The sequence below is a fragment of the Plasmodium coatneyi genome, chromosome 9 (genome assembly GCF_001680005.1).
Source record: "Plasmodium coatneyi strain Hackeri chromosome 9, complete sequence".
Taxonomy (NCBI): domain Eukaryota; phylum Apicomplexa; class Aconoidasida; order Haemosporida; family Plasmodiidae; genus Plasmodium; species Plasmodium coatneyi.
This window is the reverse complement of record NC_033564.1, coordinates 44,875-69,558: the sequence shown is the minus strand read 5'-3', so window position 1 is coordinate 69,558 and position 24,684 is coordinate 44,875. Positions and strand designations below refer to the sequence as shown.

Below are 24,684 nucleotides of genomic sequence, written 5' to 3'. Positions count from 1 at the left end.
TAACAAAATATCGGACAAAAGTCAATTTAGTACCGCTTTAAATGCAATAAGCCAAAAATTGGATTCATCTACCTATGGTCAGAAATATGATTTTAAATATGAGAATAGTAGCAAACACGGGTTCGATCAAAGAAAAATCATCTTTGATTATTGGTACAACCACAAAACTATAAAAAAGAGTTGGAAGAGGAGGGTGGCTACGGCTGTAAGAGAATGTACTTGAATTACCTAACAAAAATTGACCATGACTACAATGAAATGAATAGTTATTGCTTGCGGCAGAGTGGGGGGAATGATCCCTACTGTACAAAAATTAATGAAATATTTGGTAGTGGGAACAGCCCAGGGGAATTAAAATCAAAATGCTTATCATTGTATAATGCGAGAATTGCCTCATTGACAGGAGTAAGGGGGGGAGTATTGACCATTATGTCCTGTTCAATGAATATACACAAATACTATAAATGTACTACTTTATTCGTATTTTAATATGAGTACAACAATGCAGGTGAACGTATACTCATACACTCCACTCTTTTCTTTGCTAATTACATATTTATAGGAAGGGGAGGAAGACTGTTTGAAGGGTTTACCTTCACGGGACATGTACAATAAACTTAAAAGTGAAAAATGCGACAACTCGGATATAACTATCTTCTTCAGCAGGAAGAAGCCTAAATTGGAGAGTTATTTTAGCCTTATGACCATTGAGGATTATTTGGACCTTATTGTAAATGCTTACTGCTACTCAACTATAGGAAGCAGCGAAAAGACGGTCGACGCGCAGCGTTGCACTGCCCTATACCACTTTATTGGAAGTTTGCTACCTAACCATTCCAATACTAATGGCTTCTCACAGCAAATGAATAAAATTTACAGCGAACTGAATATGAATTATTCGCCTAAAAATTGTTCCCTTGATGATGGTGGCTGTTTTAATGATAGTAAAATTCCCTTCCCTGAAAGAAAAACCATCTTCGACTATTGGCAAGACTACAGTCAATTACAATCACTAATAAAGGATAGTGAGCAGTCCTCATGTGGTCAAAAATATAGGGAATATTTGGACGCAGCTGATTCAGCTTATCAATCTATAAATGGAACTTGTACCAGCACCAACACCGGCACCCCACCAACTCCTAATGACATTTTCTGTACAGAATTTAATAGTAAATTCAATACTACTGCTCGTAGTGACAGTGGTAGTGGAAGTATTAAGAAACCATCAGAACTAATATCCGAACTGGAACCTAAGCTGCAGCTTCAGCAGCAGCAACAACAGCAACAACAACCTCAACCTCCACAATTACCATTCCCTGCTGGTGGACCACCAGCAAGAAGAGGAGGAGATGCTTCCAGTGTCGTACCTGGTGCTGTGTCTGGTGGACTTGCTGCAATAGGACTTCCTGCAGTTCTTTTCTTTTTATATAAGGTAATAATTATAACTACAGTGGAATTATATAAAAATATTTATTATTAATTCTTCCTTATTTAAATATAAATGTAGAATAAACAGTGCTTTATTGTACATATATAATGATCACAATCTATATAATAATTAGTATATATACACATATATATAACACTATATATATATATACATATGTATGTGTATACAGAACATATTTTTACACTCTCCTTTCTTTTTTTTTTTTTTTCTTTTTCCTTAGTATACCAATTTATTTTCTGGAATAGGTGGCACTCTTTTCAGTGGGAAGAGCAGAAGGGGAAAGAGATCTGTTAGGCAAAACTTAAGCACATCATTCTCAGACGACTCGAGAACAGAATACTCCACAGAAGCTTCCACAATAGGAGACTTGACAGATGCATCTATCATATATGATAGGCAGCACAATGAAAGGATAAATAATAGAACACCAGGAAACAGGAATGTAGCTTATCAACGTATGTAAAACACAGCACACATTGTGTGTGGAATGTAAAACGTCACATTTGTAATGTAACAACACACATACATTGTTTGTGTGGAATGTGTAAACAACAAAACACACATTGTATGTGGAATGTAACAACAACACACACATTGAATGTGTAATGTTCTCCCTCTGGGGGGAAGGACATTCATTAATTACGGCGCATTATGAAAAGGGCATTCTGCGCAGAGGCAAGAGGAAACATTGTATGTACGCATCCCTATCGCCTCCTTAATTTCTTTCCTTCGTTTTTTTTTTTCTATTTTTGCATCCTACATGTTAGCCAATTATTATTATATGACATAATATTCTGTTCTTCTACTTTTCTGTAATATTCCTTTGCTACACCTTCCTGTTACATTTTTTTTTTTTTTTTTTTCTTTTTTGGTTGTGCCAGTGCTTGTCCTTAAAATATTGATTCTTTTTCGTATACACACATACATGTGTGAAATGGTAAAAAATTTGTGTAATTGTGTACACAGTTCTTTCTTCTTTTTTTTTTTTTTTGTAAGAACACACTCTTTCTTTTTTTTTTGCGAAGGAGAAGCAGAAGCGCGCATGTGTGACATGATAAAAAAATTGTGTAATTGTGTACACAGTTCTTTTTTTTTTTTTTTTTCTTTTTTGTAAGAACACACTCTCTTTTTAATACACTTTTTTTTTTTCTTTTGGGGGAAGGATAAGCGCCAAGCATGTGGCATGGTAAAAAATTTGTGTAATTGTACACACAGTTCCGTTCTTTTTTTTTTTTTTTTGCGAACCTTCGCGAGCCCTCGCGCACAATTTGAAACACACTTTTCAAATGTCCATAATTAGAATTAGGAAATAGAAAATAATTAAAACAAAGAAAAATTATGAAAATAAAAAACTATAACAAAAAAATTTAACAAATTTTTGATCCTTCAATAAAGAAGAAATTCACCAAACAAGTCAGAATAAAGTGGCCAAGAAAATTTTTTTTTCCGCTTATATATACAACACATGAAAGTGCGCAATTTCATTCAATACAAAAAAAAAAAAGAAAAATATATTTACTACACCCTAAAACCCGGAATCTGAACTTGGAACATCTTCCCTAGAAACACCTTCCTTAAGAACATGTTCCTCAGGGGCATTAACCCTAAACCCGGAACCTGAACTTGGAACCTGTTCCTTAGGAACAAAGTCTTCCTTAGGAATAAAGTTTTCCTCCCTAAACGCGGAATCTGAACTCGGAACAGTTTCCTTAGGAAGACTTTCCTCCGCAACAAAGTCATCCTCCCTAAATCCGGAATGTGAACATGGAAACTGTTCCTTGCGAATATCTTCTGTAGGAACAAAGTCTTCCTCCCTAAACCCGGAATCTGAACTTGGAACATCCTCCTCAGGAACATTTTTTTTCTTTTATGAATTCGGGTCCCATAAATTGCTCAACCAAAATTTCAAAAAAGTCTTCCTTCGTCGAATGCAAATCCATTTTTTGACATTCGTTTAAGACTTCTAAATGAATATCAATAATCATGCGGCGACGTACACCAGGGTGACGACCAGCACGGCAGCGACCAACGCCCCGTTTTTTCCTCCTTTTTATACTCGTAGAATGAGGTTTGCGTTCCTTTACTAAATAATATTCATGTGGACCAACGTCGTCCACATGGTCAACAATCTGCTGTTCTAAGGGAAGTGGACCACGTACCTGATGAGCTCTTTTGTAACGTTTTCTTCTCTTACCAAGCATTACAAAGTACTAAAAAAAAAAAAAAAAAAGAAAAGAAAAAATATTTCTTTAATAGGGATTCAAAATGTTACTCACACCACAGTAATACGTACTTCACACCCTAAAATGCGAAATCCTACACATACACCCCTAAAATATCAAATCCTACACATACACCCCTAAAATGTCAAATCCTACATACACACCCCTAAAATGCGAAATCCTATACACACACACCCTAAAGTGCGAAATCCTACACACACACAACCCTAAAATACGAAATCCTACACAGACACCCTAAAATACGAAATCCTACACAGACACCCTAAAATACGAAATCCTACACAGACACCCTAAAATGCGGAATCCTACACAGACACCCCTAAATGCGAAATCCTACACATACACCCCTTAAATGCGAAATCCTACACATACACCCCTTAAATGCGAAATCCTACACATACACCCCTTAAATGCGAAATTAAACACATACACCCCTTAAATGCGAAATTAAACACATACACCCCTAAAATGCGAAATTAAACACATACACCCCGCCGCTAATTTATTCACATTCATTTTTTTTTTTTTTTTCCTTTTATTCTTTTCCTTCCTTCTCTTTTATTCCTTTTCTTTTCCTTCCTTCTCTTTTTTCCTTTTCTTTTTTTTCCTTTTCTTTTTTTCCTTTTCTTTTTTTTCCTTTTCTTTTTTCTTCTTCCTTCTTAAAATTCTTTGGCCCTTTCTTTTTCTTTTTTTCTTTTTTTTCTTTTTTTTTCTCTTTTTATTTCTCTTTTAACTTTTGTTCTTTAATTTTTTTCTATTTTAGAAAAAAGAAATCCTTCGGTGCATTTCTTACCTTCCAGAAGAGATAACTTATGACGGAGGTGGCGATAGTCAGAGGAATTAAAGGAAGGTATGGGATTAGGAGGTCAATCTTGTTATGAACGTGGGCAGGAACAGGAGGGGTGGCGGTGGCTCCGCCATGTCTTCCTGGACCACCTAGTTTTTCTGAAGTATCAGCTCCAGCTTGATGCTCTGGATTTTTTTGACCATTTAGCTTATCATCCTGAGCGCTTGGAGTACCTGGCCCAGGGACTACTGGAATAGCTGCTCCTGGGACACCTGAAGCACCTACGCCAGCAGCATCGAGTGCTACGGCGGGGGATTCCGGTTTTTTCTTGGGCGTTTCCTTATTCACAGATATTTTATGTCCAAATATTTCTACTTCCCTTTCTCCTCCTCCATATATAGTTCGACCACATTCGGCCTCTGATTTTATTTTTTCTATTTGTTCACTTACTCCATTTTTCAATAGCCACTCCTTAACTTTAGAGGTCACGTCCTCCTTCCCCACGTAAAAATTTTTATCCACCCCATATTCACACTTCTCATAATCTATTCCCATAAATTTCATAGGCCCTGCAAAATTTCCCATTACATCCTTAATATACTTATAAATACCCTCTGGATCACATTTCGTATCTTCTTTATATAAGTCTATCCATAAATTTAGAATTTGACACCGTACATTTGGATCAATATTTTCCATATATGTCTCTTTATTCTTGATTAATTGGCCAAGGTCCTTTATGGTTGTCTTTACAAAATTCCTTAACATTACTTTACAGAAATATTTGTCTTTCTCTTCTACACTTTCCTTTCTCCTTCCTTTCTCTTCATCCTCGCATACACTTTTTAGTTCTATTATTTCATTGTTGTCATTTATTTCTTCCGACAGGTCTTTCATAAATTTTTCAATTTCAGTTGCATCTTGCTCCTGTAGAGAAATAAATTATATTCATAGACATATACATTCCTTAATGAATAATACCACTTAAAGTTCACTGTTCATATATAAATAGTATAGTATTTCCTTCATGGACATTCTTCATTCTATACAAGTAGATAGGTCATTATATTATACCTGCCACAATTCTTTAATTATTTCGTCTATTGTCTTCTCTCCCTTATTCTCATTTAGAGTTGCTGGTTGTGGAGATTGTGGTGGTTGGGGCCTGTTCAGTAACCCTGGTACGATTTCTTCAATAATTTCCTCAAGAAACATGCGTTCTGCTTCCTCCTCCTGCTTCACTATGTCCCCTATCTTCTTAAGATCATCTTGCAATTTCCTTAACTCCTGATTACTCTTCAATACTATATCATCCTTTCCATTGTCGTGACGCGCACGAACCTGAAATTCTGGTGCATTGAAGCGAGTCTGCCTTGTACTATAATCAGTACACCATTTATGTTTGGTTACAATTCCTACTCTATTCATAATAACATTACTGTGCAATAAATCCCATACCTCAGGTAGCAAGTCCGTGTCTTCTCTATAAAGGCCAAAATATTTTGTATAATCGCACGGTACATAGTTCTCATTCTTAAAAAAATTCGTCTTCACTTGATGGACTCCTTTAAAAGCGTATTCCATAACATTCCTAGGAGCACACAGATAATTCATGTATTCCATCCACACCTTCAATAAACTGCATAGTGGAATGTTCTTTACTTCCCTTTTGCATGGTTCCTGCCCCGCTTCCTTCCTATGTTGGTTTCCAGCAGATGTAACTAACATGGCGTTCCTAACCATGATTTTACAGAACTCACCATATTTCTTTAAGTCTACTTCAGTATTATTCTTAGAATCCTCATCAGGTTTACACAACGCTAACATATGTTCCAATTCTTTATAGTTTAATTCGTCCGCGTCGGACACATTGTTAGAAAACTGTGTGAACCATTCCCCAATAGTGACTGTAAAAAGAAATATTAGAAGGGACACATACAGTGCATACATTTTCCCTTATACTCCCTATAGTTCAATTTTTTATGAAGAGAAATGAAGAAATAAATAATTACTCCATATATATATATTCCCTGAATACGTTCAATAGGTTCAAATGCACTCTTACGTTCTTCATCGTCGTCGGCAAGTCCATCAGCGGTGTTGTTACTTTTGGGACATTTGTATTGAGTACCTTTCTTCCTCTGTCTTTTTTCATCTAATTTTTTCAATACTTTGTCTATACTGTCCTTATCTAAGTTTTCTTTACTCTCCACCATTCCGTTCCACTTCCCTTCCTCAGTATCTTTTATAACTGAGAAAATATTCTGTGTGTTCATCCCTTTACTGTCCTTTATTCCTTTCATACTTTCCCCCGTTGGACAACTTATATTTTTCCCTATGTTATTCAAGTTATTCATGCTCCCCTTCCTCTCCTCTATCCATCTTTCTATTTCTTTCCCTACAAATTTATTTCCTATTCCCCATGTATCGAAGTCTATACCTGCGCACTCTTCACTTGTATCCTTAAGTTGTAGTGCCTCATTGTCCTCCTCAATCGCGCCATAGATATATTTTGCCAGATCCTTCATTGCGCAATGTGAACCGAATAATTTCAATATGGTTACACTCCCCACAATACACTTTAAATAGGGCTCCCCCTCCCTTTTGTGCCTCCATTCCCATTTATGGCCTCTTTCATTGAATTTTATACCATTCATATAGTGATGTACTTTCATTATCGCTTTACATAATTCTTTCGTGTTTTTTGTATTCGCGGCATCCCCATACACTATATCCTTACATAATGTTTTCACATGCTCTGGATCATAGTTCCTTGTGCTGTCAATTAATTCTTCGAATATATTCTTCATATCCTTCCAAAATATACTCTACGAATAAACGTAAGAATATATGCACATGAACATTCCTATGCACACATACACTTCTTCCGTTCCTTTTTACTATGTACAAACAACAGTAATCGCCACCATTCCATTCATTCCGTTTTAATATACATACCGCATACTGCTCATCCTTTGTTATGGACCGGTCGTTTATCCATTTTGTTAGAAAGTCTGTGAATTTCTTATATCCCATGGGTCCCACTGTTACATGCGATCCTTGTTGTTCTTGTTGTAGTTGTCGTGCTGTACGTATGTCTGCCCTAAGTTTTTTTACCATTGGTAACTTGAATTCTCTAACTTCCCCTACTATCGGTTTCCTCACTTTACTACCTACATTTGCAAACACTTCCTCAATTTCTTTATCTGTTGTACTCTTATCATCCTTAACTAATTTATGCAATTCATCCATACCCCTTTCTCCTATAACTCCCAGAATACCCATCGATTCTTCCTCCCCGTTCTTCCCATTTACCTTTTTCCCTATATCCCTATCTTCCTTACATTTCTCTTCCTTCATCAGATTTTTAAATATACCATCCTTCCTTACATTCTGCCCTATCCATTCTTCCATTTTATCCTTAAATAATATTTTTCCTACTTTAATACTATCATAATCTACCCAATCACATATACTACCATTATATGAACTTTCTCCTGAAATAGCCTTCTTCTTTACAACTTTATATGCGTAATTTATATATTTCACCACTTTACACTTATGTCCAAGCATTCTTATTAAAGCCATATTACCTATGATGCACCTCAATAATGGTTCTAATGGTTCTTCCACTTTCTGTCGTACCTGTCTATTCCTTTTCCTGGCTTCACCTAATCCCTCTATCCAAAAGAATATTTTCATTATAGCTTTGCACAATTCTTTTTCCTTCTGAGGAAATGAGTTCCCATTCGTATGATCGTGTGCACACATCTTGACTTCTTGCGTCCTTAGGTGTCCTATATAATTCCATAATTCATGGAACACTTGATCGACATCTTTCCATATTTCCTTCTACAAGAACATATTATAATAATATAAGGATATATACAATATCAGCGTTCCTCTATTCATTTTCCCCCCACATATATATATTAACTAATTCAATACATGAACATTCATTTATTGTTAGAATTATTGTAATTACATTCTGTTTAATTTTTCCTTCCCCCGCTAGCCATTCTAACAATAATTGTATGGAACCTACAGACTCCATGATGAATCTAACGTTATATTGTATGAATCTATCTTTTTTTTTTTGTATTATTCATTCTTATATGAAGGCGTATTATATATTTTCTTTAAATATGTACGTACTAATTCAGTGTATTACACTAATTCAGTATACACTTATTTCAATGCATTCTACGATACAGGGTATTCCACTAATTCAGTATACACATATTTCTCCCTTACGCTCTACTTATTCTTGTTCTTTCCTTTTTCTCATTATTTCATTCTTATTTTTCTTATTTTTTTCCTCAATTTTTTTACAATTATTTTATTCTTCCTTTTTTTTTTTTTTTTTTTTTTTATTTCCTTAACCCTTTTTTTCCAAATTTCCCTATTTTTTCATGATGCACCCTCAGCATTGCCCGCACATGCACAACCTAAAATGCTAAAAAAAGAGGCCATATTGCTGTTCAAATAACCTAGAAAGGAATCTTATCCTTACACCCTAGACCCTTCACTCTAACAACCCGCGGCCTACCTCCACACCCTGAACATCTCATTCTAACAACCCGCGGCCTAACTCCACACCTTGAAACCCTCATTCTAACAACCCGCGCCCTACCTGCACACCCTGAACCCCTCATTCTAACAACCTATACCACACCTCCACACATTAAACCTTTCGTTCTAACAACCTGTACTCTACTTTCACACCCTGAACCTTTACTCCAATATCCTTAACCCTACTTTGAGTCCCAGAACCCCACACATACACCCTGAACGCTTATTCTAACACCTTGAACCCTTCATTCTAATACCCTGAAATCTACTCTCACAACCTGAACCCTATCATCACACCATCAACCTATATTTTCACACCCGAACCCTTCATTCTAAGAACTTTAAAACTATTGTCACACCCTGAAACCTATCATTACAGCCTTAACACTATTCTCACAACCTGAACCCCGTTCTCACAGCCTGAAGCCTATGCTCACACCCCTAATTCAATTATCATGCCCTTAACTCTATTCACACACTCTGAACCTTCACTCTAATACCCTAAACCATACTATCACGCCCAGAAAATTCACTCTAATACCCTGAACCCTACTCCCATACATTGAACCCTCTTTTTTTTCCTTCCTTCTTCTTTCTTTTTTCTCTTTTTCTATTTCTTTCTTTCTTGTTTTCATTCCTTCTACTTTTTTCCCTTTTTTCTTCCTTTCTACCTTCCTTACCTTTCTTCCCCTCCCCCCCTATGTAGCTAAGTACCATTCCACATTGTTCTTCAAATAACCTAGAAAAGAACCATACCCGCACACCCTCAGCCCTACGCTCACAACATCAACCTAATTCTCGTATCCATAACTCTACTCCCATACACTGCACCCTCTCTTTTTTCCTTCTTTTCTTTTTTTTATTTTCTTTCTCTCTCCTCAATTTTTTTTTGTTCTTACTTCTTTTACAAATATTTTTCCCTACTTTCCTTCGCTTTATTTTTCTTGTTCTCTAAAAAAATAACTAAAGGAAAAAAAATTCTTGCATACAACCCTCCCCTTCTCTCCTTCCATAACCATTTTACCTTCTTCCCTCACTTTTGTTTTTTTACTTTTTTTTTTTTTCTTCCTCTTTTCTTTAATTCTATTTTTGCTTCTGCCTTATTCACTTTTCCTTAACACAAAGAATATTACCCCTAAGAAACTAAATATCAGGCCATATTGTTATTCCTTCACCTCGAAAAGAACCTTATTCCCACACCCTGAACCCTACTCCCATACCCTTAGCCCTATTTCTACAACATGAACCATTAATCTAATACCCCGAACCCTCAGTTCTCTTCCTTCGTTCCTTCTTTTTCTTTTTTTTTCTTTCTTTTTCTCTTCTTAAGCCAAACGAACTTCCTTCTACCCTAACACTCCTCGTTAGGTGCAACCTACAGCATAATCTCCTCAACAATTTTCCTTCCACTTTCGACCCACATGCCACCCCTAACAACATCATTCTACCACCCCTAACAACATCATTCTACCACCCCTAACAACATCATTCTACCACCCCTAACAACATCATTCTACCACCCCTAACAACATCATTCTACCACCCCTAACAACATCATTCTACCACCCCTAACAACATCATTCTACCACCCCTAACAACATCATTCTACCACCCCTAACAACATCATTCTACCACCCCTAACAACATCATTCTACCACCCCTAACAACATCATTCTACCACCCCTAACAACATCATTCTACCACCCCTAACAACATCATTCTACCACCCCTAACAACATCATTCTACCACCCCTAACAACATCATTCTACCCTACCACCTAACATAACCTTCCTTCCACCCTGCCACCTTAACACCTTCCTTCCACCAACCACGACTAACAATCTTCCTTCCACAAACCACCTAACAACCCACCTACCACCTAACAACCCTTCCTTCCACCTAACAACCCACCTACCACCAACCACCCTAACGCAACCCACCTACCACCCCTAACAACCTTCTTTTTCTTCAGTATAAACCATGGTCTTCTTGGTTTGGTAACCATTCCAATGGAAGAAGAAGAGGAAAAAGGTCTACCGAACGGAACACCTTTGATACACTCACAGAAAACAGCTCAACATATGATTCAGGAATTGAATCAACAATAGGTGATTCAGTAGCAGAAAGTTCAACAGTTCGATCTGCTGCCAAATACACAAGACATTCTACCAGAGGGCAAGGAAGAACAAGAGCAGGAACAAATAGGACGCCGCCGGATCGTACAAATGTAGGTTATCAAAACATGTAGCACCATTGTAATGTAACACCTGAAAGGGGAAGGGATGGGAAAGGTTTCCGTTTCCCGCCCAGGAGGCACATAAATGACCGCTCACATTTTATATACAGTGTAAGGAAGAAAATGACCTTCCTCCTTTTTCATTCTTCTCTTTTCCCCTTCCTTCCTCTCTTTTTCTTTTTTATCTTTTCATTTCCTTCTTTCTTTTTTTTTTATTTCTTTTCTTCACATTTCTTTCTTTTCTTCCTACATTTGGTAAGTTTGAATAAGCACCTAAGGAAAGAATACCCCCAAAAAGGGGCACGCAAAAGGGTACTGCTATTTTTGAAAAAATATTTTTTTTTAAAAAAAACAAAAAAAAAAAAAAGGTGCCAACCTTTCTAAAAAAATATTTAAACAAAAAAAAGAATTATTAACGCAAAACAAATAAAACCCCAAAAAATTTAACATTTTGAATCTTAAAAAGTTGCAAACAAATAGGAATCATGTGAAATTTTTTTTCTCTCGCGGCTCATATTAATTACACATGATCGTGTAAACAATTTGATAAACAAAATGGAAAAGACGAAAATATATTTACTACACCCTAAAACCCGGAACCTGTTCCTTAGGAACCTCTTCCCTAGGAACACATTCCTTAGGAACAAAGTTTTCCTCCCTAAAACCCGGAATCTGAACTTGGAACCTGTTCCTTAGGAATATCATCCCTTAGGATCATCTTCACCCAGGAACATCTTCTTTAGGAACAAACTCTTCCTTCCCTAAACCCGGAACTTGAAGTCGGAACCTGTTCCTTAGGAACGTCTTCCTTCCCTAAACCGGAATCTGAACCTCGAACCTCTTCCTTAGGAACATCAACAATAGAAACTTGTTCCTTAGGAATATTTTCTTCCTTGATAAATTCGCTTCCCATAAATACTTGAACCAAAATTTCAAAAAAGTCTTCCTTCTTCGAATGCAGGTCCCCTTTTTGACATTCGTCTAAGACTTCTAAATGAATATCAATAATCATGCGGCGACGTACACGACGACGACGACCACCAGCACGGCGACCAGCATGCCGTTTTTTCCTTCCTTTTATAGGCGTAGAACGAGGTTTGCGTTCCTTCACAATGTAATATTCATGTGGACCATCCTGGACCACATGGTCAACAATCTGCTGTTCTAAGGATGGACCACGTACTTGATAAGCTCTTCTGTAACGTTTTCTTGTTTTACGAAGCACTCCAAAATACTGAACAAAAAAAAAAAAAAAAAAAAAAAAAAAAAGGGAGAAAATGTTTCTTTAATAGGGGTGAAATGTTGTTCATCCAACAAGAATTACTACTTCACACCCTAAATTGCGAAATCCTACACATATAACCTCTAAAATGCGAAATTCTACACATACACACCCCTAAAATGCGAAATCCTATACGCACACACCCTAATATGCAAAATCCTACAAACACACCCCACTGATTCATTCACCTTTATTTTATTTTATTTTAATTTTTTTTTTTTTTTTTGTTTGTTTGCCATTTTGCAAAACTTTTTCTGCCTAGCGCGAAGAAGGAAATTTTTTTTTTTTTCTTTCTTATTCTTTCTTTTTTTTTCTTACCTTCCAGAGTAAGTAGCTCATAATAGAAATACCAAGCACGGCAGGAGCAAGGGGGAAATAAGGAAGGATGGGGTGGTCAAACTTGTGAACAACTGGAAGAGCCTTGGATGTTTTTAAATCAGCTTCGCCTGTTTCTGCCCCTCCTTCTCCACCTGGTCCTTCTGGTGCTGAGGGTGAAGGAGGTGGAGGAAGAGCAGGTTCAACGGGTTGATCTTGCTTAGTGTTACCCCCATCAGCATCTTCGCCTTGCTCGTTTTTTGATGGGTCTATATCCGTCACAGCACCTTCCTCTGGGGAACCTAATTCATCAGAACTCTCGTCCGTCTTAGCATCAGCACCTAAAGCGATGAAAGTAAAAACAGTGTTTATAAACAGTAGTACCCGATTTACTACGTGGCATTCCCACTCTCCCCATATGCCATGACCCCTGTATCCCTATCCCAATTCTCATACAGGGTATTAGTACTAGTACGAATTTGAGTACTTTAACCCTCCAGCATATTAATACATACAAAGACTTCATCAGAAACTATTGAATTCTACTTTACTTTTACATTACTCCTTAGTGGGAGTTGCCACCTTAGGACATGTTGTACTCTTACCTGAACTTGTTTGATCAGTGACTTCCGACGCTGCTTTCTTTTCTTCATCAGGAACAACCTCCTTCTGCGGTGGTTCCATTTTCTTCTCTGTCTCTTCCGTTTCAGCACCTGGTTTAGGAGGTGGTGATATGGCGTCCTGAACGTTTTTTTCTAATTCCCTTAACTTCTCTGCCTCTTCTTCTTTTTCCTCTTTTAATGCTTCGTTAATTTCGTGAACAATTTCCTGCACGTTATTTGAGTTGTCATCATCACTGATAATTTTTTCCTCCTCCTCTTCCTCCGCTCGTGGTTTGATTGAACCCTCCCGAGCACGGTCCCGATATTGCCATTTACTGTCTTCACACAATTTTTTCTCGTTAGTTGCTTCTCTTATCTTAGCATGCAACATATTTGTGGAAAATAGTTCGTACGCTTCGCCTACCCTATACCTTTTGTCGTCTGTAGGAATCCTAAATGCAGCATCATAAGCACATTCCTCATACTTCCCACCTTTGTTAATAAATTCCGTCCTTAGACCATTCGCCCCATCAAGGACATATTTTATAACCTTAGTAGGAACACAAAACCAGTGCATATACCACATCCATGCTTTTAACAGGTTACATAGTGGGATATCTTTCACTTTCTTCGCACATGGCATTTGTCCCTGCCCCTGATTCTGTTCTTTGTTTTTATATTGCTTTTCAATGCCTGTCGTCAGCATTATGTTTTTCATCATAATATTACAGAAATCCTTATACTTTTCCATATCATCACCAAGGGTACTCTTCATCTCGTCACATAAAATTAAAAGAAGTTTTAGTTCTTCATAATTATTTTCGTCTTTTTCTGTTGCATTGTTCGAAAAACGTGTGAACCATTCCCCAAGAGTGGCTGTAAAGAAAGGAAGATTGTGTTAGGGGTGTTTAGTGGAAGGAAGGAGCGTTGTTAGTTGGGTGGCGGTTGGTGGAAGGAAGGTTGTTCCTTCACTTTTCCTTCTCTTTCTCCCTCTCCTTTCCCTTCCTTTCCTTCTCCTTCTCTTTCGGGGTCCTTTTTTTTTTTTTTTTTTTTTTTGTTTTTTTTTTGTTGTTTTGGTTTTTGTATTACCTGTTTTGGAGCTGGAGGGGATGGAAGGTGGGTATATATCTCCCAGTGCTTCCTGTATTTGTTTGTCCTTATCGAAGTTCTCCTTTAACTTCTCCCTCACTTGTTCTTTTCCCATTTTACAGTCTGAATAATCCCACTGTTTGCACTCAAAACAGCCAGAATCAGTCTTGCATGCATCTGTTTTTATTTGTGAACTGGAATTAAAGGCTTGTTCTATGCCTTCTTTTATGCTTATCTTCTGGGTACAAGAATTAGCCTTGTCCTTCATTTTCCTTATGAGTTCATTTAATATGATACATGAAGCAGTGGCCCTAAATTTTCTGTTATTTATTTTGGCCTCCTTGCCCTCTTCACCCTGGTTCACCCTTATTTCGTATATATGTTTTAATCCTGCAGTAATGAGCATACAAGCGTTCCTATCTGCTTCTGTCCATGTGGTGACTTGTCCATTAGGGGCATTACAATAAGTGTCCATATTTGATTTATAGGTAGATATGTCGTTAGACAGTGGCTGGATCCTTTCCTCGATTTCACTCCAAACTGTCTCCTACAGACAGGGAAAAAAAGGAAACATGTATATATATCCTCCCGACTTGCATGGAAGTATTATTCATTCCTCCCCTTAAGTATATACATCCCCTTACGGCTACTTCTCTGTCCCTAACTGAAGTTGGACAATATTTTTCTTTACCCAGTCTTTTTCTTCCTTTCCCTTGTCCTTATGCCAGTTATCTATTACTTCCTTTAAGCGACTCTGTAATTCATTGTTGCCACAAGTAACATCTGTAAGAAAAGGGGGGACAAAAGTGGGAGGTAGGAATAAATAGTACTAAGGTAATGGAAGAATGATAAAATGGTGGTACAGTGGAAGGGGCATCTCAACCACCACAACAGCCCACCTACCCCCCTTTATGGTAGTGGTGATGAAAGGTTGTTAGGTGGTAGGGTGGAAGGAAGTTGGTGTTAGGTGGTGGTGAGGTGCCCCCTTCCACTGAATACCAAAAGTACACCATCTTTACCTTGCCTATAGGAAGGATGGGGAGAAAAAAGAAGAGAAGTGTATGAGAGAGAAAATATACTTTTTTTTTTTCCCTTTTTTTTTGCCGTACAACTACTTTTGTGAAGCATATATATACATATGTAAATACATATACCTATATATATAGGCATATATATGTATATATACACACACACATATATATATATGTAATAGTAATGGTAATCATACTCGTCACTTGGATCATGCGTTTCTATAACTCCTGGCACTCCTGGCCTGAGAGTCCACGTAATGTATCTCTTCTTACGTACACGAATTTTGTTATCTTCATTGTTTGTTGCTGCTTCTGCACTAGGTGTACGACGTACACGAGGCGGATCATCATGTCCTTCCTTCGGATGTTGTTGTTCATATTCACTCGTCTTGTGTGGAGCCATTTTTACCATTTTTTATCTCACCACCACTATTTATTATATAGAATCGTTACTTCCTAAATGGAAAATAGTATTTCACTAAGTATCTACATGTGTGTACAACAGAACGTACACAAACATTCATTTTTCTTTCTTCTTTTTCTTCTGAGAATACTTTTTTCTTTCCTTCTTTTTTTTTTTTTTTTTTTTTTTCTTCTTCTTCCTAAAGGAAGAAAAAGCAACCTTCCTTCCACCCCTAAGACCCCTTCAAACCACCTACCACCCCCAAAACCCCTAACAACATTCCTTCCCTCCTTAGACCCTTCCTTCCACCAACTACCCCAACAACCTTCCGTTCCTCCCTCCACCCTAAGAATCATCCTTCCACCCCATAACAATCTAACACCACCTTCCTTCTTTACACCTTCCACCCCATAACAATCTAACACCACCTTCCTTCTTTACACCTTCCACCCACATACTACCCCTAAATACACCTCCCTGCACACTTTCCTCCCTTCCTTTTTTTTTTTCGTTTTTTTTTCGTTTTTTTTTCGTTTTTTTTTCGTTTTTTTTTCTTCGTTTTTTCTTTTATTTTTTTTTATACTTTTTTTATTTTTTCTTCTTTAAAAAGAAAATAGAGCAACCTTCCCTTCACCCTAAAATGCATATCCGCACCCCTCTGCACACCTTCTTCAACATACTTCCTTCATTATACCTTAAAACTTTCTTTTTTTTTCTTCCTTAAGCATTCCTTCTTTACATCATCCTTCTTGTTTTTTTCTTCCTTACAACTTTTCTTTTCTTCTCTTTCCTTAAACCCTCCTTCTTTACAACTTCCTCCTTTACCTCTTCTTTCTTGCTTTCTTCCTTAAACCTTCCTTTTTTCCTTAAACCGTCCCTTCTTACACCTTCCTTCTTTTCACCCGTAACACTCCTCCTTAGGTGCACCTTGGTGCACACTTACACTAAGCGCACTTTCTTCCCTCCTACCTAAGAACCTTACTTCTACCCCTAAAAACTGCACCCCCGTACACACTTTCCTCCCTTCCTTTTTTTTTTCTTTTTTCTTTTCGTTGCTTTTTATTTTTTTTTTTTTTTTCCTTTATTTTCTTCTTTTTTTCTTTTATTTTTCTTTCTACCTTTCTTATTTTCTCTTCCCAAAAAAAAAAGTGAGCAACCTTCCCTTCACTCTAAAACTCAAAACTGCACCTCTGTACACACTTATAACCTTCCACCCTACCACCCCTAGCACAACGTTCCTTCCACACCTACCACCTCTAAGAAACTTCCCTTCCACCCTACCACCTCTAGCACAACGTTCCTTCCACACCTACCACCTCTAAGAAACTTCCCTTCCACCCTACCACCCCTAGCACAACGTTCCTTCCACACCTACCACCTCTAAGAAACTTCCCTTCCACCCTACCACCCCTAGCACAACGTTCCTTCCACACCTACCACCTCTAAGAAACTTCCTTCCACCTTATTACCTAACAACCTTCTCTCCACCTACCACCAACAACAACCTTCTCTCCACCTACCACCAACAACAACCTTCCTACCACCAACAACAACCTTCCTTCCACCACCATGCTGTTCCAAACCTAAACCAAACCCGAACCCAAATCAAGCTGGTAGTATTGGTTCTTTTAGTGATGCTGATTTAGTGGATGGTGTCTCTGGTGGAGAAGGAAAGGGAGGGAGTGACGGTGGTGGTAGTCATAGAAAAGAAGGGGAAGAAGCTGATAGTCCGGTGTGGTACCTGCTGCTGTGTCAGGTGCATTTGCTGCCATAGGATTACCAGCAATTGTCGCTTTCTTTTTTTACAAGTTCAAACCTTTCTTCTTGAGGAAACATAATCCTTCTTGGGGAGGAAGGAGCGGAAGAAGAAGAAAAAGGTCCCTTAGTAGAGAATTTAATGAGTTTGATGATGACGACGACGATACATTAACAACAACAGAAACCTCAATAACAGACATGTCCACAACAACAAAGACAACAGTAACAGAGGGAGCAACAGAGGAGAAGTCACCGAAGGAATATACGCTATCATCCTACATAAAAAAAAGTGGCCCCCTTTTTTATTTTGCTCTATTTCTTTACATTTCACAACTATGACATTTCAACTGTGACATTTCTCAATTCTGTGTGTGTGTGTCATTCACACTTTTTACCCTAAAGAGAAAGAAGGGTGATGGTAATAATAATCTGCAATAGGAAATTGATATCTGCGTATGAAGATCTTTCCCCAGTATATAAATATATATATATATATATATTGCAAAGAAAGGTTATTACGTATAAGTGAGCAAATTTCTAACATCTGTTTTACATTTGTTTTTACATTTGTCAACATACGTTCACTGTTTGTTTTTACATTTGTTTTTACATTTTTTAATATACGTTCACTGCTTGTTTTACATTTCGCCCAATTATTTTTTTGGAAGCATTATTTGGAACCATTTTGAAACTTTCCCTAAAGGTGCATATGAACCCTTTCCTTAGTCATTTCTCTCTGTTGTTTTTTTTTTTCTTTTAATTTGTTTCCACTTCTACTTTAATTATATATATCTGTACTAATTTAATACACATACATAGAGCGCATTATTGTTAGCTGAAAAATTAAGCAATATATATTATTAAAGGGAAAAAATAGAACTTCCATATACATAATAATGGAAGAGTATAAATAATAGTGTACATTTGCGTTCGGTATATAATTATGCGTGAAACCAATTCTGAGTAATGTAATCAAATGAATGGAAGAAATATATGACGGAATTCCGTTTTTTTTTTTTTGCTTCTTTTTTTTTTTTTTTTAAGTTTACCATTATGGCACAATCGTACCCGTTGTTAAATTTAATTACATATGTATATAATGATTTGAAAAAAAAAAAAATATACGTTGAATTATGTTTGTTTAAGAAGGGAGTAGTTTGTACGATCTAAGTTCGAATTTAATATGCATGATTGTATCAGGGAGGAAAAAAAATGTTCTTCTGCATTCTCCATATGTATAAATATATGTATGAATAAAGTTCTTAACATAAAATATATATAATAATATACAAAGGAAGAAGAATAATACCAATATCGGAACAATGACAGGTGTAAGTATAATGGGGAGGTGTAAGGAAGGAAAGCGATCAACATAAGGAAATGATTCTCATTTTACAGCTCATAATTGAATATATATATATATAACACTTTATGCACAGGGTAATAAATAAAAAAGTAAAAAATACATATTCTACTTCCATACGCATTTATATTTTTATAGGGCGGAAGTGCCGTTAAGTTACCCTCACAAGTAATTTACAATGGTTTCGAAGGAAGAGATTGTTCATTGTCCCATGGGAGGGAGAATTACTGTATGGGGGCAGTAGTAGACGGTGTAGAGGACGCATTAAGTAAACACGGAATTAATGATCAAAATTTGGCCGCTAGAATTGTCAGAAACTATTATTTCTCGTGTACAGAGGTCGCGAAGAAGCAGGAACCCTACTATAAACCTTGTTATTTTTTGTTCTTCTGGATTTGTGACAAAATAAAGGAAAAATTGCCTGCACATCAAATTTTTGCGCATGCCATGAAAGACATTTACAATGCACTAAAGAAATTTTCATGGAAGACGGGTCAATATCAAAGGAAATGTACTAATATATATCCTGATATTTTGAAATCTTTGTTCATATACCCTAAAGATTTTTTCGATTACGAATTTAACATTAAAGTTCTGAAGGAGGACGAATCGAATTGTAGTACACGCTCTACTAGTGCAGAGTACCTTGCACATCTGGAGGAAGCTAAAACAGCATATGGAGCGGTATGTCATTATTGTAAGGATCCTAAGAATGAATATTGTGACAAATTTAGAAGTACATATATGAGCGACGGTAAAACCTGCAACCAACCGAAAGAACTACCAAAATTAACATGTACTCCACAGGAAATACCGAGACCTCCACGAACGGTAAAAAAAAAAAAAAAAAAAAAAGAGAAGAGGAGGAGTAGTGTTAGGGGTGAAGGGAACGGGCACCCATATATTAGAGCCAGTTCTTTATTAGGACATGTACACATACACATATTATTCATGTAATATTTGTACGTGCAATGTTAAAAGGACAATATATGGTGTACATACATATATATATATTACTCCTTCTTAATTACATTTTATAGGGAGGACAATGTAAGCAGGAACTACCTTCAGTAAGAATATATTGTGAATTGGGAAGTACCGACCAACAATGTAATGGTGGAACTGAAACAGATACAGTAAAAAGTTCTCTTACAACTATAATAAAACAGTACGAGGGTACCCCTAGCTATGAGGAAACTACTATGCAAGCCTACTGCTATGCGTGCAGTAAGAAGCAGCAGCCACCGGCCAATACGGATTATTGCAAATATTTATATTATTGGTTAGGAAGTACACTATTCGAAACTTCAAACAAAAAAAAAACAATTCTCTGAGGCTATGGGAAAAATGTACCAGGAACTGAAGCAACTGAGTATTAATAACCACTGTGAGGTTATATACCCTACCATCCCTTGGGAAATTTTCACCCAAATGAAAATACTATTCGATTATCAAAAGGATAAGGATACTGTAACAGCGGGAACAAATACCGGGGGAGCGAAACCTTGTCCTCCACAACATGAAGATTACCTACACAAAGTAAAGTGTGCCTATCAAACTGTACAGAAGAAGTGTACACGGGAAAACAGTGGGAGTGAGTGGTGTGATAAATTTAAGCAGTGGTTTTCGGATTATGAGAGTGAGCATGAATTAGTTTTAAAGTGTACACTGAGTAATACAAGGGAATGCACACAGGAAGGAAGTAGTTCTGAATACACATTCCAGGCGGATTCATTCCAATCCACTAGTGGAACCACCTCCCCATCTGGGGGAAGCGCCGTTGCTGCTGTCTCATCCGTCTCTGCATTAGTAGGACTTCCTGCAATGTTGTTCTTTTTATATAAGGTGAGTACAATAGTTATTACCACTACATATATTTGAAATATGTATATATACTTATATACATACGCCATATATATATATATAACGTACATATGTATATGTGTAATATATAATACACATTCTCCCATTTCTTTCTTTCAGTACGGTCTCCTACCCTCCTGGTTTGGTAACCAATTTAAAGGAAGTAAAGGAATAAAAAGAAAAAAGAGAACAACAACTATAGTTGAAAGCGACTTTGATGACACATTAACAAACGATAAAACAGACATTTCCACACTATATTCAACGGACGAATCTACCATATATGATCGTGGTAGATCACCACCACCAACCTCCAAAGGAAGAAATAGTAGTAACATGAAACCGAGAAATATTCGTTATGAACGTATGTGATGTAATGTACCGTATTAAATGTGTAATGTTCTCCCCCCTTTCTTTTTCAATTCGTTTTTCTCATTTTAATTGATGTATTTGTAATTCGACAGAGGAAAGAAGGAAAGTGGTATTTCATGCCAATTTTGCTTTATTCTTATTTTATTTTTTATTCTTACTTTAATTTGTTTATATGAATAACTCTCTGCATGAAGAGGACAACACTTAAAACGAAATGTGAATGAATAGGGCGCAAGAAAAAAAAAAAAAAAAAAGAAAATGTTCCGGCCTTTTCCTATATACGTATGGATAGAGCCTTATAAGAAATAATATAACATTCCAAACGAACACAATCACAAACAACTTCAGAAACAATCAGTCCCAATGTACAATGTAATAATATAATAATGTAAATAAATAAATGCAGTGCAAGGAAGGAAGCAAGCAACGATATGAGAGAAAAAGAAAGTTGCTCGCCCTGTGACATATAGAGTATTTTTTGTGTATTTGAAGGAAAAAGGAATTAAAAAAATATAGAAAAGAAAAAAAAAAGGAAATAGAAGAATTACTAATTTATAAGCATATATTCCCCCCCAAAAAATTTCCCGTTTTACTAAAAAAAAAAAAAAAAAGAAAAAGAGGGAATGTTCCGTTCTTCTATATACATACTGACGGGAACTTCTAAATAATAATTGTAGTAATACTTTGGAATAAAATAAATATAATACCAATAATGCAATGGATAGAAAATGCGGAAAAAATTCCATTTTTTTTCTTATTTTTTTGAAACTTCTATTAAATACATGGTAACATAAACATTTTAATCAAAAAGGAAGGAGATTAAGAATTAAAAAAAGATAATAAAATAATAAAATAAAAAATTATTATAGAATAAATAGTATAGCGCTATGTATTCGTCTATAACATAACAAACCTTCCAAAATATATATATTTATCCGCATATATATACATATATATATATGCTAAACTCACAAAAAAAGTATACTCTAAAATTAATAACAAAAAAAAAAAAAAAAAATGTTTGTGGAAAAAAACTACCTTCCTATATGGACATATTACATAAACGCATACACCACATATATATACAACCAAAATGTATACATGAACAACACACGGACAAATTTTTTTAACATGTATTTATTAAATTCAATATAAAATTCGAATTATATGTAAAGCAGGAAGAGGAGCATATGTACACACATAGGAACCACAATGGTAACCAATGTTGATTACGAAGGAAGTACTACCAAGTTACTTTCTCCTTCTACATAGAGGACGGGGGACATTAAATTAATGTGCCTTTAATATTTTATTCATGGAATGCAGTACACATATAAGAGCACAACTATTTTTACAATTACACTAATAGGTGGATGATTTAGAGTGGTTACCTTCAAAAAAAGCGCATAATGAACTCGCGAAAAAGGAGGGACGCTGTTCGGATAAGGGCAGTTTCGATACAGGAATAAAGACGGCACTGGGGGAAGATTCAGATGAATGGGAATATGCTGAAGATTTTGCGAATTACTATTGTTACGCATCCATAAAAAAACAATCACAGCCCAATGATAATACACCCTGTTATTATTTGTACTATTACCTAGGGGATATGATACGTAATCATGAAGACATGAGTGATCCTTTATTTAAGAGTATTATGCATATTGTTTGCCAAGAATTGAATAAAGTGCCTAGTAATAGTGAGTGCAAAATTGAGTGCACCCCTGCTGACAGGAACAATTTCGATTCTGAGAAAAAAGTCTATGATTTTCATGGAGACTATTCAACTATAGAGCAAAAATTACAGGAGGACGGATCCACGTGTAGTCCAGAATTGAACGACTACTTGGACGAAGCTATAACAGCATATAGGGTTATAAAAGGGCGTTGCCCAAAACAGGGTACTACTAGTGAAGATGCATATTGTACTAAATTTAACACAGACTATGAACAACGCAATCCTTGGAAACTCCCACGTTTGAAGTGTACATCACTACAGGAATTGGAATCCGAAACAGAGGTAAAAACTCTAAATGTACTTTCCAGTAGTGAACCAAGAAAAGAGGACTACTCAGTATCTACTACAGCAGCAGCAGCTGCAGGACCTATCGTATATTCCATGGTGCCTATATTGGGAATACCATTCGCTGCTTTTATGTTATATAAGGTACAATTGTAATAGTACATAGTTAGAAACACATAATTATAATTACAACAATTATAACAATTACAATTACGAACAATTACAACAATTATTCCCCCTTATGATTAGAAAAATATATGTATATGTACATACATGTATGTATGTGTATATGTCTACATATACAAGTGTATATATACATATTTTTACACTTTGTGCCCTTTACAATTTTCAGTATAATCTTCTACCTTCATGGATACATAGCACACTTAGTGGAAAGAAGAGAAAATCCACCACGAGACATCACCTTGATACATCAACGGGCGATGCTTCCACGGATGACACTTCCACACTTTATTCAACAGCAGATTCGACAGTTGATAATTCTATCATCTATAATGAACTACCACGTGGCGTAAGAAGAAGGAAGAATGAGTTCCCTGAACAGAAACAAGGAAGAAATGTGGCTTATCACCCTACATAAGGCCTCTACAGAGGAAAAGGAATAAATAGAAATGTTCTGCACGCTCCAATTTATAATTAGTATGCCCATCACCTTTCCCCCCTTTTGTTCATAACTTACCTGTGTACAAACACTCTTCTATATATATATATATATATATGTGTTTTCAGCAGGATAAGTGTGCATAGTGCATCATCATTTGGTTTAAAATGTTCCTATTTCGAGGTAGTCAACCATATGAAATTCTATATATGAAAAAATACTGTGATGATCACGTATACATATATCTAGTACGAACACACTCCTGTTCGGACAATTCACTAATTCGACATCAGACCGCAAATTGGGGCTCCTATATATGTACCCGCAGGAGGAAAATGGGTTCCTTATTCCAGCGGATACATATATAGAAGCCCCTAATTGGGGTCTGATGTCGAAGGACATGGTTTCAGCAGTTGGGTAAGCAGTTGGAGGAATGCAACGCAGGTTTTTTTTTTTAATTGGGAAGGACACATGTAAGATTTGTGCAACTTTATAAGTGCAACCTGCTACTATTGGAACTGTCATAGGTGGAACTGTTCTTAGTGGAACCTATACCTATATTACATAATGGAACTCCACCATCGAACTTATACATATATGTGATCCTAATTTATCCTTCCTTCCACCCTTTATATGTGTGTATAATCAGTTATTTCCTATTTTTATTTGTGA

The 24,684-nt window shown here is 36.4% G+C and overlaps 5 protein-coding genes across 5 annotated transcripts; 2 read left to right on the top strand and 3 right to left on the bottom strand.

Annotated features, from left to right (window-relative positions):
- Window positions 1-258: 258 nt before the first annotated feature.
- On the top strand, window positions 259-1,913 carry PCOAH_00023470 (Uncharacterized protein; the record flags this gene model as incomplete). Its single annotated transcript, XM_020059154.1, has 3 exons — window positions 259-405; window positions 563-1,432; window positions 1,671-1,913. The coding sequence occupies 3 exons, from the start codon at window positions 259-261 to the stop codon at window positions 1,911-1,913; spliced, it is 1,260 nt and encodes a 419-aa protein (XP_019914975.1).
- A 1,062-nt stretch (window positions 1,914-2,975) lies between these two features.
- PCOAH_00023460 (SICA antigen) lies at window positions 2,976-4,209 on the bottom strand (the record flags this gene model as incomplete). Its single annotated transcript, XM_020059153.1, has 3 exons — window positions 2,976-3,314; window positions 3,349-3,660; window positions 4,204-4,209. 3 exons carry the CDS (start codon window positions 4,207-4,209, stop codon window positions 2,976-2,978), a joined length of 657 nt encoding a protein of 218 aa, XP_019915112.1.
- Window positions 4,210-8,625: 4,416 nt separating this feature from the next.
- PCOAH_00023450 (hypothetical protein) lies at window positions 8,626-11,301 on the top strand (the record flags this gene model as incomplete). Its single annotated transcript, XM_020059152.1, has 3 exons — window positions 8,626-8,631; window positions 10,383-10,415; window positions 11,026-11,301. 3 exons carry the CDS (start codon window positions 8,626-8,628, stop codon window positions 11,299-11,301), a joined length of 315 nt encoding a protein of 104 aa, XP_019915189.1.
- Window positions 11,302-12,028: 727 nt separating this feature from the next.
- Window positions 12,029-12,910, bottom strand: PCOAH_00023440 (SICA antigen; the record flags this gene model as incomplete). Its single annotated transcript, XM_020059151.1, has 2 exons — window positions 12,029-12,523; window positions 12,890-12,910. The coding sequence occupies 2 exons, from the start codon at window positions 12,908-12,910 to the stop codon at window positions 12,029-12,031; spliced, it is 516 nt and encodes a 171-aa protein (XP_019914847.1).
- A 92-nt stretch (window positions 12,911-13,002) lies between these two features.
- Window positions 13,003-16,011, bottom strand: PCOAH_00023430 (SICA antigen; the record flags this gene model as incomplete). The annotated part of the gene is made up of 7 exons (XM_020059150.1): window positions 13,003-13,056; window positions 13,094-13,227; window positions 13,492-14,364; window positions 14,578-15,124; window positions 15,269-15,360; window positions 15,588-15,601; window positions 15,806-16,011. The coding sequence occupies 7 exons, from the start codon at window positions 16,009-16,011 to the stop codon at window positions 13,003-13,005; spliced, it is 1,920 nt and encodes a 639-aa protein (XP_019915032.1).
- Between the last annotated feature and the right edge of the window lie 8,673 nt (window positions 16,012-24,684).